The sequence below is a fragment of the Ursus arctos genome, unplaced genomic scaffold (genome assembly GCF_023065955.2).
Source record: "Ursus arctos isolate Adak ecotype North America unplaced genomic scaffold, UrsArc2.0 scaffold_23, whole genome shotgun sequence".
NCBI classification, from domain to species: domain Eukaryota; kingdom Metazoa; phylum Chordata; class Mammalia; order Carnivora; family Ursidae; genus Ursus; species Ursus arctos.
The window spans coordinates 6,797,737-6,817,155 of record NW_026622908.1 but is presented as its reverse complement, the minus strand read 5'-3'; the positions used below and the strand labels follow the sequence as shown (position 1 = coordinate 6,817,155).

General features: G+C 32.7%; 1 protein-coding gene across 16 annotated transcripts in view; it reads left to right on the top strand.

Moving 5' to 3' along the window:
- Positions 1–19,419, top strand: part of SOX6 (SRY-box transcription factor 6) — a 587,380-nt gene that overhangs the window by 318,017 nt on the left and 249,944 nt on the right. For all 16 annotated transcript variants that reach the window (XM_057317521.1, XM_057317512.1, XM_057317525.1 and 13 more), the window contains one exon: positions 14,320–14,409. In XM_057317521.1, the coding sequence (XP_057173504.1) occupies positions 14,320–14,409 (90 nt within the window). The remainder of the gene's footprint in view (positions 1–14,319; positions 14,410–19,419) is intronic.

Genomic DNA, 19,419 nt, shown 5'->3' with positions numbered 1-19,419 from the left:
GGGAAATGCAAATCAAAACTACAATGAGTTTTGCACTTGTCAGAGTGGCTAAAATCAAAACCAAGAAATAACAAGTGTTCGTGAGGATGTGGTGAGAAAGGAACCCTCTCATGCACTGTCAGTAGAAATGCAAATTGGTGCAGCCACTGTGGGAAACAGCTTGGAGGTTTCCCTCAAAAAATTAAAATAGAATTACCATATGATCCAGTAATTCCACTACTGTGTATTTACCTTAAGAAAAGGAAAACACTAATTCAAAAAGATATATGCACCCCTGTGTTTATCACAGTTATTTATCATAGCCAAGACTTGGAAGCAGCCCAAATATCCATCTGTAGATGAATGGATAAAGATGACATTTATGAATATATAATATATTATACACACACACACACAATAGAATATTACTTAGTCATAAAAACGAATGAGATACTGCCATTTGCAACAAAATGGATGGACCTAGAGGGCATAATACTAAGTGAAATAAGTCAGTCAGAGAAAGACAAATACCATATGATTTCACTCACGTGGAATTTAGGAAACAAACGAAGAAAGAAAGAAAGAGACGAAAAAATCAACTGTGGAATATAGAGAACAACTGCTGATTGTCAGAAAAAGGGTGGGTAGGGGAAGGGATAAAAGAGTGAAGAATACACTTATCTTGTTAAACACTAAGAAATATACAGAATTGTTGAATCATTATACATCTGAAAATGATGCTGTATGTTAATTATACTTCGATAAAAAATTAAATAGCTATTATAAATATATTCAAGGATTTAAAGGAAAATATGAACATAATAAAGAGAAATGGAAACAATAAAAAAGAGCATATAGAAATTCAAGAAGTGAAAAATATGGTGTCTGAGATTTAAAAATAAATACCTCATAAATGTAAATGCAAACAATTAACTGTAGATGAAAAGATAAGTGAAACTAAAGACAGGACAATCAAAACCATCCAAACAGAAGCACAGGGATAAAAAAAAAATAAATAAGCAAAGCCTCATAGCTTATGAGAAATAATGACGTACCATATGTGCAATTAGAGTACTTAATGTTGATAGACACCCCCCCAAAAAAGTGTGTGTGTGTGTGTGTGTGTGTGTGTATATTTGAAGAAATAATGGCTGAAAAAATTCCAAATTTGTCAAAAAATATAAACATCCAGATTCGAGGATGAACACAAAGAAAAATGTATATCAAAGCAACCAAAATGAAATTGCTGAAAACTAACAAAAGAGAATCTTAAAAGTGACCAAAGACACATTGTTTATAGAAGTACAAAGAGATTATCCTTGACTTCACACGGGGAAAATACAAGTGAGAACTATTGCAGTGACATCTTTTGGAGTCCTAAAGGAAGAAAAAAAATTTTAACCTAGAATTCATTATTTAGCAAAAATATTTGAAATAAAGATATTTCAGACAAACAAAAGTTCAGGGAATTAACTGCTAGTATATTTTCACCACAGAAAAATTAAAAACAATTTTGTCAGGCTGAAGGAAGATGGAAATTTAGATTTTAAAAAAGAAATGAGGAGGGGCGCCTGGGTGGCACAGCGGTTAAGCGCCTGCCTTCGGCTCAGGGCGTGATCCCGGCGTTATGGGATCGAGCCCCACATCAGGCTCTTCTGCTGTGAGCCTGCTTCTTCCTCTCCCACTCCCCCTACTTGTGTTCCCTCTCTCGCTGGCTGTCTCTATCTCTGTCAAATAAATAAATAAAATCTTTAAAAAAAAAAATAAATAAAATAAAATAAAAAAAAAATAAAAAAGAAATGAGGAGTACTGGAAATGGTATATCTGAAGGCAAAGATAAAAGACATTTGTATTTCTAATAATTAATTTAGTTATAATTGACTGTATAGCAAAAACAATAACAATGTATTATGGAATTTATAACATAAAAGTAGTGTATATGACAACAATAACACAAAAGATGGGGGGGCAGTTTTAAGTTTCTTACATTGTATTGGAAGTAATATAAAATTTGTTTGTGGATTGTTGCAAGTAAGGATATATATTGAAAATCTTTTGCCAAGAATTTTTTTTTTTAAAGATTTTATTTATTTATTCAACAGAGAGAGAGACAGCCAGCGAGAGAGGGAACACAAGCAGGGGGAGTGGGAGAGGAAGAAGCAGGCTCATAGCAGAGGAGCCTGATGTGGGGCTCGATCCCGTAACACCGGGATCACGCCCTGAGCCGAAGGCAGACGCTTAACCGCTGTGCCACCCAGGCGCCCCAAGAATTTTTTTTAAAGATTTTATTTTTAGGGGCGCCTGGGTGGCTCAGTTGTTAAACGTCTGCCTTCGGCTCAGGGCGTTATCCCGGGACCCTGGGATTGAGCCCAGCATTGGGCTCCCTGCTCCGTTGGGAGCCTGCTTCTTCCTCTCCCACTCCCCCTGCTTGTGTTCTCTCTCTCTCTGGCTGTCTCTCTCTGTCAAATAAATTAATTTTTAAAAAAATTTTATTTTTAAGTAATCTCCGCACCCAATATGGGTCTTGAGCTTATGACCCCAAGATCAAGAGTTGCCTGTTCTGCTGACTGAGCCACCCAAGTGCCCCATATATTGAAAATCTTTGATTAGCCATTAAAATAATGAAACCAAGGTATAGGTAATAAATCAAGAGAGAAGATAAATAAAATTCTAAAAATATAAATTAATTAAAAGTCAGGGAAAGAGGACATAAGGAACAAAATATAGATGAAAAATATAGAAAACATACCAAGATGGTAGACTTAATCTCTATTAACAATAATTAAATGTAAATGGACTGATTGTAATAATTTTGCAAGGTAGAGATTGTCAGATCGTATTGAAAAAGATTTAACTAATATACTGATTATAAGAAATACAGTAAATATAAAGATGTTAATAGGTTAAAAATAGAAGGGTGGGCAAAGATACACTATACAAACACTGGTGATGAAAAAGCTGAAGTGGCTATAATAGTATAAAAGTAGACTTCAGAAAAAGAAATAGAGATAAAGGAAAATATTTCATAATGCTTAAAGAGTCAATTCATCAAGGAGTCATAAAATTCCTAAACATGAAGAGGTTCAAAATACATGAAGCAAAATTTGACAGAACTGAAAGGAAAAAAAAGAGAGATGTACAATGCAATTATTGTTGGAGATTTCAATAATCATCTTTCAGAATTTGAAGGGAAAAAAACATACAAACAGAAAATCCAAAGACCTGAACAACCCTATCGATCAACTTAGGCTAATTGACATTGATAGAGCATTATACTAAAAAAACCACAGAAAATTATTCCTTTCAAATGAATATGGAACATCTTATAAGATAAAACATATGTTGGGCCATAAACCAAGTCACAATAAATATAAAAAGATGGAAATTATGTAGAGTATATTCCCTGACCACAATGGGAATAAATTGCAAATAGATAATAAAAGGGAATTTTAGAAATTCCCAAATATTTGGCAATTAAACCACATACTTCTAAGTAAGTCATATACCAAAGAAGAAAGAACAAGGAAAATTATAAAATACATTAAACTGAATGATAATGAAAACAAAACCTACCAAAATATGTGGGATGAAGCTAAAACAGTACTTTAAGGGAAATTTCATAGTTTTGGAGATATTATTTTTTGAAGATTATTTATTTATTTTAAGAGAGAAAGAGTATAGGGGTCAAGGAGGATTGGCGGGGACAAGGAGAAAGAGAATTGTAAGCACGCTCCCTGCTGAGTACAGAGCCTGACCCTATGGGGCTTGATCCCAGGACCCTGAGATCATGACCTGAGCTGAAATCAGTAGTTGGATGCTCACCTGACTGAGCCATCCAGGTGCCCCTAAATATATTAAAAGTAATACAGGATTAAAATGGATTCAAGATAAATACAGTAAAAATCCAAGGTTTTTTTTTTTTTTTTTTTTTTTGGACAGGGAACCTGCTTCTAAAATTTATATGGAAATGCAAAGGACCTAAGATAGCCAAAATAAATTTCAAATAGAAGAACAAATTTGGAGAACTTATTCTATATGATTTCAAGATTTACTCTAAAGCTATAATAATCAAAATAGTTTGGTATGGTGTAAGCATAATGAATTGATCAATAGAGCAAACAATCTAGAAATAGACTTACACACAGAATAAGTCAAAGTGGATTATAGATATAAATATAAAGCTAAAATATAAAGCTTTAGAAGAAAACACAGGAGAATAACTTTGTGATCTTGGTGGAGGCAAAGATTCTTTAGATGGTACCAAGAAAACACTGCTCATAAAGAAAAACTTGGTAATTGGATAACATCAAAGTAAATGACTATTGCTCCTCAAAATACACCTTGTGAAAATAAAAAGGCATACTGCAGACCAGGTAAAATATTTACAATACATATATCTGACAAAAGGTATATATCACATTTATATAGGTAACTCTTAACTATATGTATAGAATATGTATTATAAATGTGTAGTTTATAATATATGTTTAAATATATAAATTACTCTTAAAACTCCCTAAGGCAAAACTAGAATGCCTACAATTAACATACTAAGAAGTGTTAATGAGAAAATAAAGCAACTAGAAATCTCACACTTTGTTCGTAGTAGTGTAAAACGATCCAACCACTTTGGAAAACTTTTTGACAGTTTCTTAGAAAGTCAGGCACAGGGGCACTTGGGTGGCCCAGTTGGTTAAGACTATCTGACTCTTGGTTTTGGTTCAGTCATGATCTCCCAGTTGGAGATCTAGCCTCCTCATGGGCCCAGTGCTCAGTGAGGAGCCTGCTTGAGAATTTTCCCCCTCCCTCTCCCTCAGCTCTGCTACTCCCCCTGCTCACTCTCTCTAAATTAAACACATAAATAAAATCTTAAAAAAAAAAATAAATTCAGGCACAAAACACCCCTACTTTTAGAAGAAATTCCATTTTTAGAGGGGAAAAAAGAGACATTAATAAAAAGATTATGAATCAGTATTTATATTAGCCTTATTTCTAATAGCTCAAAAGTGGGAAAAACCCTCATGTCCATAAACAGATAAATGGATAAACAAATTGTGTATTTATACAATGGAAATCTACCCATTAACAAAAAGGACCAAATTGCTAACACATGTTGCAACATGATTGAACTTCAAAAATTTTAATTTGTATCCAAAAAAGTACCTACTGTATACTTTAATACTCTTTTAAGAAACTCAAGAGTAGGCAAAACTATTCTATAGTAATAGAAATCAGTTCAGTGGTTGCCCAGGGCTAGGATTATGGATCATTGAAAGAGAGCATAAGATAACTTTTCTGGAAATGTTCTATTGTCTTCTTTGGGGTGACAGGCACATGAATATATAATTAGACAAAATTCATAGAATTTACATTTAAAATGACTGTACTTATTATATGTGTATATTAAATTATACATCAATATGATTAATTTTAAAAAGCAAAGTAGTCCTGTTGTTTCTTGATGTACACAAAAAAGTGACTTTTTTTTTTTTTAGTATATTAAGGAATTTATTTTAGTACTTACTATGAGCAGAGTTCTGGGTTAAGTATTATGAAAGAATACAAAGTTGTATCAGAAACATTTCTTGACCATTAAGGAACTTAATATTTAGTTAGGGTAATGCAGTATGAACTTGATCGTATACTTAATCATATGGTGGTAAAATTGATAAGTAATAACAGTGATAGATGTAGAAAAGAGTTGTGAAGTTCATAGTTAATGAGTTGATCCATGAACAGAATATAAAAAGCACGTGCCTGACAGATAATATATGCTCAGCAAGTTTATTTTGCTTCTCGGAGAATGAGAACTTCCAAGGCTTAATTGAGGAGGTGGTATTTAATGATGTAGGCCCTGCAGAATTGGAGAGTTTTTAGAAAGCATCAAGATCTGGGGAGACATTCAGATCAGGAGGATGTCATGAGCAAAGGTGAAGTGAAAAAGCACAAGTTTTGTACAAAAGAGCAATATATATTTAGGGTACTTATTTGAACAGAATGAAAAGTTTCATGTAAGAAGGATAATAAGAGGTGAATCACTAGGGCCAAGTTATGGAGGGGGCTTAAAACCAATTTAAGAAGTATAACTTTATTTGAAATTTATTTTTATGAATTACCTATATAGAAATAAGACAGACAAGAAAGGATAGTTCATTAAAAAAAAACACTTATTTTATAATTTCATTGTATAATATTAAATATAAAGTCAATTAGCCAGAACATGAAGCTATTTTGATGAACACAAAACTGAAATTGGGGCTTGCTGATTTTAGATGGGAGTTTTTTCATTGTTTTTTTTTGTTTGTTTGTTTGTTTTGGTTTGGGTTTTTTGTTTTTAATGAGCCCCAGCTTCCACTTTATCTGCTATATTTCCTTTTGGTGGCATCCTGTTTAGAAAATCCTAATTTAGATAGCTAAATAATTGTAAATAGCAGTCCTACAACAGCTGTCTTTTATTTATTTGTTTATTTATTTATTTATTTAGAGAGGTGGGGGAGGGGCAGGGGGAAGACAGAGAGAGAGAGAGAGAGAAAATCCTCAAGCAGACTCCTCACTGAAGACAGAGCTCCAAAAGGGCCTTGATCTCACGACTTTGAGATCATGACCTGAGCCGAAATCAAGAGTTAGATGCTTAACCAACTGAGCCGCCCAGGTACCCTATAACCCAGGTACCCCTATAGCAGTTTACTTTAAAGTCATTACATATCGTTCAATAAAGCAGAGGTTTGTTTTAAGATTTGCATAATAAATGTTTTAACCTGGTAGTACAAGTTAATGTGTTGGTGATTTCCAGTGTGTTACAATTTGGAATATAACAGATTTGAGTAGGTATGACAGTTTTTGTTATGGTTTTCATATTGTTTAGATTTATTTTTTTAAGTTGCAATGGGCAGAAGCCCAACTCAAACTAAGCAAAAATAGGACTCTATTGGCTTACATTACCAAGAAGCTCAGGAACAGCGTTTGGCTTTTGCTTTCTTAGATATGAGTATGCTAACATGATGTAAAGATTTTGTTTATCTTATCTTCTTTCCTGTCTGTTTTTCTTTGTATTTTTGACTTCATTCACTCTTATTTCACACAGGCTCTCTCCATGTGCCAGAGAAGATGGGCATGACAATCCCAGGCCCACATGTTTATAGTTTCCAACCTGAGCTTAAGAGAAAGCCTTTCCACATAGTTCCAGCCGAGAATTCTGATTGGGTCAAATTACTCTCTGTGTGACTAGGAGGAGCAGTAGGAGGCCGGCGGTAGAGCTCTGTGATTGACAACTCCTTCAGGACGATAGTGGTATTCAGAAACATTTCTCCAAAGAAACTGAAAGAAAGAATACAGGACACTAAGTTATCGTTTCCATAGTCTAATACAGTTTCTAAAAAGCAGTTAAATAAGTAGTGAAAATGTAAGAATGAAACGTTTGTAGAGGCCAAAGAATAGTGTCCCGTGTTGTATGGTTTGAATACCTTAGCCTTTGGCAACGGTGCAGCAGAACGTAGGGAGGGTCATGAGAGGAGGTCATGATGAGTAATAATTTTATTAATATGGATAGCTGTAGTTTCTAATGGAACATTTTTACTTGTTAAAATTGTAGTAAATTTGAAGGTATCGTGGGCAATGAGCTACCGTGAAAACCCAAGGTCTCAGGCTGCACATTTACTTCTTGCATATGAAGATAGAACCTAATATAGAAGGGATTACTTTTTAAGTTCAGTAGTGTTTTTAAGCAGCATCTTAATTATTCCTTAGTGGATGATATTCAGAAAAGGAAAGCTCTTAGTTCAAACCAAGATAAGGCATTAAGGAAAAGGCAATATGAAGGAACAGGAAGACCAGCATAATGGAGTGTGTATGGGAGAACTGGCTGTTTGAACACTATTGACTTTTCACTGCAGTACCTTGAATTTGTAGTGCCCCTCCCCAAGGAACTAGAATGCTTCCCTCTGTGTCTGAAACAATAATAGATGTAATTATTCATTTTTTACAATTGATGCTAAGGTGTAGAGACTATAAAACTGATGTTCAAATTTGATTTAAATAGTCATTTCAGTAAAACCAGCATGGAACTGGAGTCAGGGCTCTGTCACCAATTGTTTGACCTTGGGTAAGGCAAATGACTTCCTTATCTTGACTCTGTTTTCTCATTTTTGAAATGAGGGTGTTGGTCTTAGTGACCACTGAAATTTCTTTCAGCTGCAGCAGTAGGCTTGAGCCTCTGAATCACCTGCCGGATGTTTCCCTTTTTTCTGTGTTGGCATTGGAAGTAGTTGTACTTTGATGGATATGGGAGAGAAATTTGGTTTTGAGTGATCCCTCTGGTACTATTCTAGGTGCTAAGCAACCTTGGAAAGCAGATGAAACATACACCTCTTACCTGCATAGAACAATGTGACTTCCATGAATGTATCTTAAGTGCCAATTTTAAGGGATTCCCATAAAAAATTATCAAAGACTTTGGTAGATAAAAACAGTGCAAAGAGAGAATATTGCACCTAATGCGATGATGTCTGTAGGTGTATTTCTGCCAGGTTTCAAGTGTGGATCTTTTTCTCCCTTATGAATATGCCAAAATCTTGCATCTAACAGTTCTAATGACATTTCCAAACCTCCCATTGACACACACACACACGCATACATACACACTCACAGTATATTATCTAGTAAAGTGGCTGTGGAATTAACATTTTTTCCTGGAAGGAAAAATATCTGATTTAATGACCAAATCATTTTAAGGCAGCACAACAGAATTTCACAGGAACTAAATCTATTTCTTCACACCGATCATGCATGTTTTACTCAAGCATTGAGTCATTAGCATGTTTATAATGGTTCTAATTTAGCACAACATTTTCTGAATTTTATCCTTGAGTCATTTACAAATTGTTCATATTGAATAAACAAAGGAAACAGATTGCATTTTATACTTAGTAATTTATCTGAAAGAAGAGGGGAGGGTTAATTGTTTTAAAGTTTTGGTCTGTTTGGGGAAGTGAGCCTGCTTTTTCATTGCTAGGCATAAATGCCATTTCTCATATTTTTGGGGATGGGGGTGCTATGGAGGAGTAAAATGAAAAATTAGGACCAGGACAAGATTGGCCACTCCCAGAGGGGAGTGTGGAGCAAAAGGGGAGCTGGCACGAGATTATCCCAAACAGTTGGTGCATTCCTTAATGATCAAGTGCTTGAGAAGTCCAGCTCTTCCTGGCAGAGCATCTGTGTTGATGTTTATATCATTGCCCTGCTGTATGGGAAAGGCATGCTTTCTCTTGCTGCTTGGCTAAAAATAGGATGGAATATAGCATTGTATGAGATATTTTAAGATAGCAAAAACATTTAAGAGGTTAAAGGTTTGGCTTTTGGATCAAAAAAGATCAGTGATATAACTCGTGTTTCTTGCAGACTGAATTTTATCTAGAGTTTGTCAGTGATTCGAACTCTGTTAGGCAAGTTATTCTAGGTTCATCTGGTGCAGTCTGAAAAATCCATTCTGCTGTCTTTTCTGTCAGCTTCCCAGCATGAAGAGCAGGCCTGAAAACAGCCTCTATTTATACCCCCTTGTTCGTATTTGGAAAATCAGTTGTTTCATTGGAGAGAGGGAGAGAGAGAAGGACAGCACGAGCAGTCGTCAGGGAGTGTGCTTTGTACGTTATAGTGACTTCAAAATAAAACTGGCACATTTTAGTGTCTAATTATTTTTAGTGAGCTTGGAGGGTTTTAATTAAAATTTAAGAGTGCTCTTCAAGCTCTCCAAGCTCCAATTTTATCCCACTGTATTGTGGAGCACTTGTCACTGTGGAAAAATGTACAGTAACTGGCATGTGCGTCTCTGTTTCCTAATGAAAAATGTGGGATGGATGATCAGCAGGAGTATAAATATATCTGTAGTCAGAACTCCTTGTAAACCAAGGTCAAAGGTACTTTTGATAAGTTATCATTGTTCTTGAATACATAGAAAATTTATTGTATTTGAAATGTATGATTTTTACAGTAAAAATGAAAGGAATTGATTTAATATTCTCTTAAAAGACTTCATAAAGCAGGAGGAAATCTGCATACTGGGGCAACAGTCATTGTTCTTCCTCACTAAAATATTTTAAAGGTATTTTCATGTCATGTTTCTAATGTTTTAGCATTTATAACTCTATCACTTTGAAGCAAAAGGAATAGTGTTTACTCACAGGCGAATTGTTTTAAAGTACCTGTGCCCTAAAAATTTTTCCCATTATTCTTTCCTATTCCCCCATGCTTTAGTTTTTTTTTTAAATTATGATAGTCACCATACAGTACATCCTTAGTTTTTGATGTAGTGTTCCATGATTCATTGTTTGCAATAACACCCAATGCTCCAGGCATTACGTGCCTTCCTTAATACCCACGCTTTAGTTTTAACAGTGATTTATTTATTTACTCTCTTGGACACATTTTAAATACCTTCACTTTATGCAGAATAGGAGTTAATACTGCAGTGGCTTTGTTTAACTAGAAATAATTTAAAATTGTTCCTAAGATACATCAAGCAGGTTAGGAAATAAATATCTCACATACTCTCACTTCAAATTTCTCTTGTATGGTGAAATTGTTAGCATGATAAAGCATTCTTGACTTACCCAGCCTGAAACCTAGATACTTGCGTAGCAGAAATGTTGCTTTGCAATCTATTATGTAGGATATGTATTAAAAATTATTTCTGAATTGTGTTTTTACTTTTCTTTAGAAAAAGTTTCTTGAAAAACTTAAATTGCAAAGAAAAAGAGAAAAACCAAAAACCATGTGACTGAAAATTAATTTTACATCCTTGATTAAAGTATAGGCAAGAATTGAAGTCCAGCTTTTGATTTTTGAGTCTTATTTTAATCACACTATTTACAAAAATTAGACAAGATAAATGTAATAGAGTCCTGCATTTCACTGAATATGTATTAGCTTATAGACACTAATTTTTTCAAAGTAAGATGAATTAATTTTGGCATTTTCCACTTTTATGCTGAAATATTATGGCTTACATTCTTTTAAATATGTACATATCATGGTGACATTTTTTAAAAATTTTGTAATGTTGTGGTTCTTTCTCTTAATTTCCAAAAAAGTATGTAGTTCCTCTCGTATTTTTTAGCTGAAGACAACTCAAAATAGTAAAATTTGAATAATCAAAGTAAGACATGCTATATATTGTTTCATGTTTTGAGAACTGCAGAACTACTGTAAGTATATTAGTTGTTTTCAACTCAGTTGTCTAAAACATATTTTTCTGTGTCAAATAATCCAAGAATATCTAGGTGATATTCAGTCCTTTTATTCCTTTTGGAATCCTCCATGACTACTGAGTTAAAGCCAGTCTGTGTGGTCTTATTCTTCCCCTGTACCTAATACAAACTGGGCTTCTTGACTTATTCTGACCTCTTTGGTTTCTGCATTTGTAAGTGATTGGAATGGGGTAAAGTCTGATCTGATCAATTACCTCCGTAAAGCTGGTATTGTCTTGTTAATGTAGTTGAAGAATGTGCCACGTAGAGGATGACTACATACTTTTAATTTGCGCCCTTACCTGGGTATTGTTTCGGAGTGGGAAATTTGAAAATGTAAATTTTCATTTACAACTTTATCTGCTACATATTTCCTCATTCCAAGTCAGAAACCTCTCAGTGGTGGCAGTAGTGTCCTTCCCTTGTGTGGTATTTGTTAACAATCTGTATCTCCTGGCCTTTTTTCCCTCCTCTTACTTGCTTTACATTATAGTATGGAGCATGCTTAATCCTAATTGTGGCATGCCCTTTGAGGTTTGGCAGTCAGATAATTAGGTGAGAAAGCTGAGAGTTTGTCAAGAGACTTCCTGAGTTTTGAATCTTCCTGAAATCTCTTAGAATTGAGATTAAATTGATAAGGCTGACTTCTATTGTCCTGTAGTTAAAGGCAATCAGTGATTGTTACTAAATAGTTTCATGAGTTACAAATATAGACATGGAAAGGCTGCTTTATTTTTTTCCCCTCAGTTTCTTCTACTGAAATGGGAACTCATATTAACTAGATTAACTCAGCATTACGGTGAGGATTAATTTTTTAATAGGAATGTGAAATGCTTTGATGTTATTAACCATTTTATTAATGAGTAGCTTTTATGCAAAGCTGTGTACACATGGTCTGATTTATGTTTGCAGTGTGTGTTCCTGTTGTCCATATAGTTCTATTTTTCTCCCATGAAGCTTCAGCATTCTTTTCCTGGAGCTCTGAAAGATTTCAGGTCTATTTATAGAAACGAGAGACATATTTTAGCCTGTTTTACATTTAGTGTGTATCTAATCCTAGTTTATGAACTTGCTCTGAATTTGTGATCATTACTAGTAAATTGGGCTTTTGTTTTTTACTATTATAATGTATGCTCTCAACTCAAATTTGAACCAAACAAATTAGACTTTAGCATTTATATCCGTGATTATCAGTTTAGTGCAATGTTACAACATGTATGAAAGGGTTAAAAAAGAAAAAGCACTAACAGAACTGGGCGGGATAGGAACTTGACATTTTGTTGATTGTTCTTATCCATGATCTGATGTTATATCACTCTCTCAGAAATTTAAACCCGATTTGGGAAAAACTAATCTCTGTTATTTATGGCTTTGAGGATTTACTTCTTAACTCCCAAATTTAGTATTATCATTTTTATTACTTCAGCATAAAAACAAAATTTGTATAGAACAACGTATATACCTTGTTTTTGAATTTAAAATAAAAGTAGCAAGAGACCATTTTGGAAATTAAATGCAAACTGGTGTGTGCATATGCACATAGGTCCTTTTGGAAGGTCACTCACTAGCCGATTATTAATCATGGTAGTAGATCATTTGGTGAAGCCTAAAAAAACGATTAATAGGAAAGAATAGAAGAAAAGGAGGTGGGAAAGATAGAGGGAAGAAGGAAGGGAATGGGTGGTGAGCTTTCACTGAATAGAATCAAACTGACTTCTATTTAGAACGAATTTTAGCTTCTGTGATAGCGAGCTAGTACGGTTGGTGTTCTTCATCAGCCATTTCACGACACACTGATCTGGATTCCATCCATTCCTTGATTGATTGATCATGTCATGGACAAATGTTAATTGTTTGCACCAATACTTTCTAACGATGCAGTGGTCTTCTCATCTCTTACCCAAGGCTCACTGTCTTTTTCTAAAGCTTATCTAGTTTCTAAAACCCTTTAGATCCATCTTGACCTTACTGTCATTCTGAAAAATTCAAGGAGGATTTAGAAGTTGGAGAAAAAAAATGTAAGGGAAAATGCTAAACAGATAGGTACTGATATGGGAGAGGAAAGGCATTTGGATTTGGAGTCACTATTTTAAATATAATTTTAAAAAGAAGTTATCAGAATTTTGACACTTGGAATGTTAAAGTTTAATGGGAGTGTGCTTTGCACTGAGGATTTAGTATTTAAATCTGCATGCCCTTTTGGAAACATGGCCTATTAAGATTTGAAGCTTAAAAGATATATATAAATAGTTGTAAGCAGTAGCTGTAGTTGCAAACCCATTTGAATAGAGAGAAAAAATAACTCATTGAGAAAATTTTGCTAATTATTAGGACATTCTAAAATTTAAATTTCTGTAATCTTTATGAATCTTTATAGAAACAAATATAATCACTCCTATAATCTAGTATGTTATTTAGATATGCAGTAGGGCAAATAGTGTTTAACTGAGTACTTCCTTTATGAGAATATATATCTCTTTCTATATAAGAGAAAAGTTCTAGTAGTTTTTATTACTGAGGGACAGAGAACATCTTGACTTTTTTTTCTTTGGGTTTTTCTCTAAATGGGTACTTTGCAAAAATTGCCATATTTTTTTTTCTTTTTTAAAGGACTAAGTGGTTACACTCTGGTTGATTTCTTCTCCCTTGAAGATTTGTCATTCTTCCTGAAGAGCACATGAATTTTGCTTAGACTTAAAAAATATATCACCTGGATTAAAAGGAACAACATCTAAACTTAAACCTATCATAGGAAAGAGCCCTCTTTTCTGTCCTATCAGTCTAAGAAATGATAAATGCTGACTGAATATTAATAGAATTATATTTATAATACCAAGATAAAATTATTATGCATTATCTTTTTTCCTGGGACTAGTTCAAATAATCTTCTGGTAAAAATAAATTTAGTTGTGGTATTTTGTGATAGATACAGTAATATAATTGTCTGTATCCTAGGGTTAAAACAACAATGAAAAATAGCTTTGATGATTTTTTAAATGAGAGAATTTCTCCATAAACTGGCTTTTTGGATTTGTAATATTTTAACACTTAAAAAAATACATATGTAATATTTTTAATACTTACTTTTTTACTCTAATAGATTCCTCCTGCATGGAAAAACTACTTTCAAAAGATTGGAAGGAAAAAATGGAAAGACTAAATACCAGTGAACTTCTTGGAGAAATTAAAGGTACAATATATGAAATATCAAACATATCAGTGTAGAGAATGTTACTTTGTATAACAACATGCTTGCTGATCTCTGTACCCTAACGTTAAATTCTTACCTCTAATATTTGTTTATAAATGAGAAGGTAAATATATAGTGTGGCCTTGAACTTTTATTCTTTATAATGTTTACAGAATGAAATTTTTGCCTTCTCTTTTTATTAGTCTATAAACATATAAATTATAAGATAAATTGCTTCATTAATTTACTCAACAGAAAGGTATCAAAAAGAAACAAATGTCAAAAGATGAAGAACAAAATTAGTTAAAGATAATTTTAGTCTTTCCTCTTGAAATCATAATAATGGCTTAATTTATGAATCCAAATCATTAATTTGAATTTCTTCTGGTCCAAAAGGGTCAAGGGTAGCATCTATAAAAAGAGTTTATGGAATGTGTTGTACGTAATGGTTTATGGGTAGATTCTGAGGCTTGGTTATCTTTTTCAAGTCCTGGCTCTATCACTTACTAGCTGAATGACTTTGGGCAAGTCACTGAACTTTTCTGTGTTTCGAATTCCTTGTATCTAAAATGGGGGAGTAAGAGTTTCTATCTCATAGGCTCATTAAGAGGATTAATACAAGTAAAGCTTGGAACAGTTGCTGGCACTTAGAAAACACTCATGAGGATAAATGGTGGTCACTATTTTCTATTAACATACCCATAGGATCATAGATTGATTAATTTCAAGCAGATTTCATAGGATTTAACTTTTCATGACCTCTGACCTTGATGAGGATGAGCATCTTTAGTTCTGAAGATGTGTGATTGATGCTATTAGTTTGAAACATGTTAAGAATTAAGTTTCTATGTCAGTCAGGAGGTTCTTCTTCCCTGAATCTCTCTTGTTGATGCTTTTGTGGAGGAGTACTGCATTACTAGTTTTGGTATCATGAGTAGAACCCATGGTCATTAATTCTACCAGTTGTCTCTTACAGACAGTCGTCACTCTGATTTGCACTAACAATTTGGGAATTTACATTAGTTTTCTGAAGTTATCAAACAACTTTAGGTGAATCTTCTTATTGGCCATCGATAATGTCTCATTTAAGATAAACATCTGGCAGTAACTATCTGGTGAAAATGTTATTTTTAATTTATTACAGAAAATTGTCTAGTGTTCAGGCATGTTGTGTTCAATTCAGATGAAGACAAAAGGAAGTCATCTCTTTCCCAGGAATGATTAATAACTCATTCCATTAACTAATACAGTATTAAAATTAAGTGGAAATTGAATATTATTTTGAATTTCACTGCTTCTGTACTATACTCATAAAGGCCATTTGCTATTTTGGGGGAAAAAAAAAACTTAACTTATAACTGACGGGTAGAAAGAAAGTCATTAGTGACATATTCTCTATCCAGCTGCAATAACATGTTGTGTGCTACTTTGCACGTCATTCTGTGTTTTCTATCCTTTCCAGAGTCATTGGTTTTACAACAGTGAGAACAGAAATGGTTTATGCAAAGGCAAGCTTTTGCCAGCATGAATGATGGGGGTCTTGCTTTTTCTGAGCAATGTGGAAGCTAACATTTTATTATGTTATGATTCAGCATCAAGTTTTTATGCTTTGGGTTATCTCCTCCTTCTTGACCCCTTTTCCATCTTTCTTTATTTTTCATTCTGATTATGCATTTATAATGGAAAACTGTTCTAGCCTGAGATGGTCAAAATGTCTAAATCTTGAAAGCAAAAACACACACAAAATTGGGCTTTTCAAATTCTTTAACTTTTTTTCTGGATTCTTTATGTGATATGTGAACTTTCATTTGTGTGCTGCTCGGTTTTATAAGCATAGGAGGTAAGATTCTTACTAAATTTTTCGTTTTGATTTATTTTACATAATTGTCTCTTTTTACAACCTAGTATTTTGTCACTGTATTATACAGAAAACATGTCAATAGTATAATAAGAACTGAAATAAAATTTAGTTTAAGTTGTATTCAGATAGCCTGATACAACCACTGCTAAGTGGTTTTGGTAAAAACATGAATTTTTAGTCTAGGTGAGATCAGGCCAGTTAGTTGTTATCCACCTAAATTAGTTATAATTACTCTGAAATTTTAAAGTGATTTAAATACTGTCCTCAAGAAATATATACTACTGTGGGTTTTCAGTATTTTATATCTCAAGCACTGTGCATTTTTAATACCTCTGTTTATTTTTCCCTCATTACAAAATGTTGTAAGTGAATTTACAACAAATTCCCTGATTACATATTTATTGTAAAAAATATAGAAATACAAAATAAAATTAATTAATTAATTCTACCTTTATTATGTTATATGTCCTTTCCATTGTTAATTAATATATATGCTTGTTAAATTTTTTTCCTTAAAATTAGAATCATCCTTTTCCCATCGTTTTATAATCTATTTTTTCCACTTAATGATATATTGTGAATTTCTCTGTGATTAATTCATCTAAAATGCTATTTTTATTTACAGAAAATATTGCATAAAGTGAAGTTCTCATAATTCAACTGAGTCTTTTATTCAACATTATTTGTCATGATAAAGAAAAATTTGAATATGGATAATTTTTCAATAATTTTCAGTATTAATTAGTGGTTTTTTTCTTAGGATATATTCCTAAAAAGTGATTCCTGGGTCAAAACATGTGTTCTTTTTTAAAAAGTCTGGACTCATACTGCCAAACTACCCAGCAGAAAGGGTACGGTGTGCCGCTCTTACCAACAGTATCTGCCAAGTATCCTCTTGCCCTCAATGACAAGTATTATTACTTTAAAAATTTCTTGTTGGTTTTGATAGGGGAAAAGGATACACTACTGCTGATTTAATTTGAATTTCTTTGGTTATTATTGAGAATGAAGCGTTTGACATAAATTTACTTGTATTAAATGTCTCTTCCTTTGTGAATTGCCTATTTATCTTGTTTGTCCATTTTTCCTTTAAAAGATTTGTCTAGTTCTTATGGTTTTGTAGGACTCCTACTGTATATTTTAATAGTATTAACCTTTATCAGTCAAAGATGTTACATTTTATCATTTTCTTCTACTTTATGGTTTTTGTTGTCAAATCTTTCCCTCCCTTTTAATGCTCCTTAATGTTGGGGGTTTATTTAGAAAAGCTTCCCCCATTCTGCTATATTTTGTTCCAATTATTTGACTATATTTTTATTCATTTAACTCTTTAATTCCTCTTGAGTACATTTTGGTGTGTAATTTCAACTAGAGATACAACTTAATTTTTTTCTTAAGCTGTTAACCAAATATCTCTGTATTATTTATTAAATAACCCATCTTATATCTTCTGACTTGAAAAGAACATCTTTTATCATGCTGATTGTGTATTTGAAACCAGTTCTCAGTTTTCGGTTCTAGCGTATTGATCTATCTAAACTTTTATTAGTATTGTGCTATATTAATCACTGTAGCTTTATAGTATCTTTGAAAAGTAAATATTGTAAGACCACATTCATAATTTTCTTTAAGGTGTTTACATACTTCTCTAAAGTTTATTTTAGGCTTATTTCAATTTAATTGTCAATTAAAATCCCAAAACATTTTTGGAAAGGTTATATCATATGTATATGAAGCTATAGGGTGAACTGACATCTTTTTAGTATTGAATCTTTTCATTCAAAATTGTTTGTTCTTTTATGTCCCTCAACAATGATTTGTTTTTTAAATATAGATTCTGCATGTTTCTTTTGACGTTTTTGCTATAATATTTAATATTTTTGCTTGCTCTTGTGGATGAGATATTCTTCATTCTGTTTTCTTTTTGTTACCATATTTAGGGATGCTAGTAAATTTTGCTGGTTCATTTTATAACTTTCCTCTTTATTGAACTTATTAGCTCTAGTCATATTTCAGCTGATATGTTTTCTCCTTTTTGGCAGTTATATGTCCCTTTTTTTCATCCCTTCTCATATTACACTGTCTAGAATATCAAGAATGATATTAAGTAATACACATGATGGCAGGTATTTTGTGCAGTTTTTAATTTATGGAATTGTTTTTAACATTTCACCACTAAGTATTAAGATATTTAAGACATTCTTTATTTTTAAAAAAAATTCTAGTCATAATTTATAAGGAGTTACTATGAGAAATTACATTTTTTTATGGCGTCTCTTATTGGTTTTGTTTCCCAAATTTACTGATGAAATAAACCCTGATTAGTCATGGTGTAGTGTTATTTTAATGTACCGAATAATTTTATTTGCTCCTATTACAGTTGTTATTTTTGTGTCTGTAATAATAAATGAGATTAGTTTGTGTTTTTCTTTATTTGTACTATCTTTGTTAATTTTTAGTACCAGAGTTCATGGTTGAATTGGAAAGCTTTCCCCCCTTTCCTAGGCTATGTAAAGTAGTGAATAGATAGCATGAGAATTACTTACTCCTTGAAATTCTGAAACAATATACTCGTACAACATCTAGGCCTAGAGTTTTCTTTGGTGACAATTGTTTTTTTTTTCTTTTTATATTTTCTATTTCCCTTTATGTCATTTTTTCTAGGAAAAAAAGTTTTCTAGAAAATTGTATGTTTCACTGAAATTTTCAAATATATTAATACTGATTTAAAGTACAAGATCACTTAAAGTTTTTTATTTGCTGTTATATATTCCATTTTAAATTTTGCATATTTGTGTTCTGTCCCTTTTGTCCCTCAATTTTACTTGCTAGTAGTTTTTCTATTTATCTCTCCTCCCAACCCCCCTGTAAGTATCCAATTTTGAGATTTATTTCTCAATCTACTGTTTTTCAGAATGCCATCTACTTCATCTTGCTTTTACCTATATTATGTCTCTTTTGCTTATTTTCCTTATACTTTTTCTTTTGTTTGTTTCTGATACCCTCTAAGTTCCTAAATTGAATACTTCATTTTAAACATTGTTTTTTAAATAACAAAGGTACTTTGGCCATGAATGTATTTGTAGAAATAGCTTTATGCATCCCATAAATTTGAGCTTTTAGAATTCTCATAGTCATAATTTTCTAAA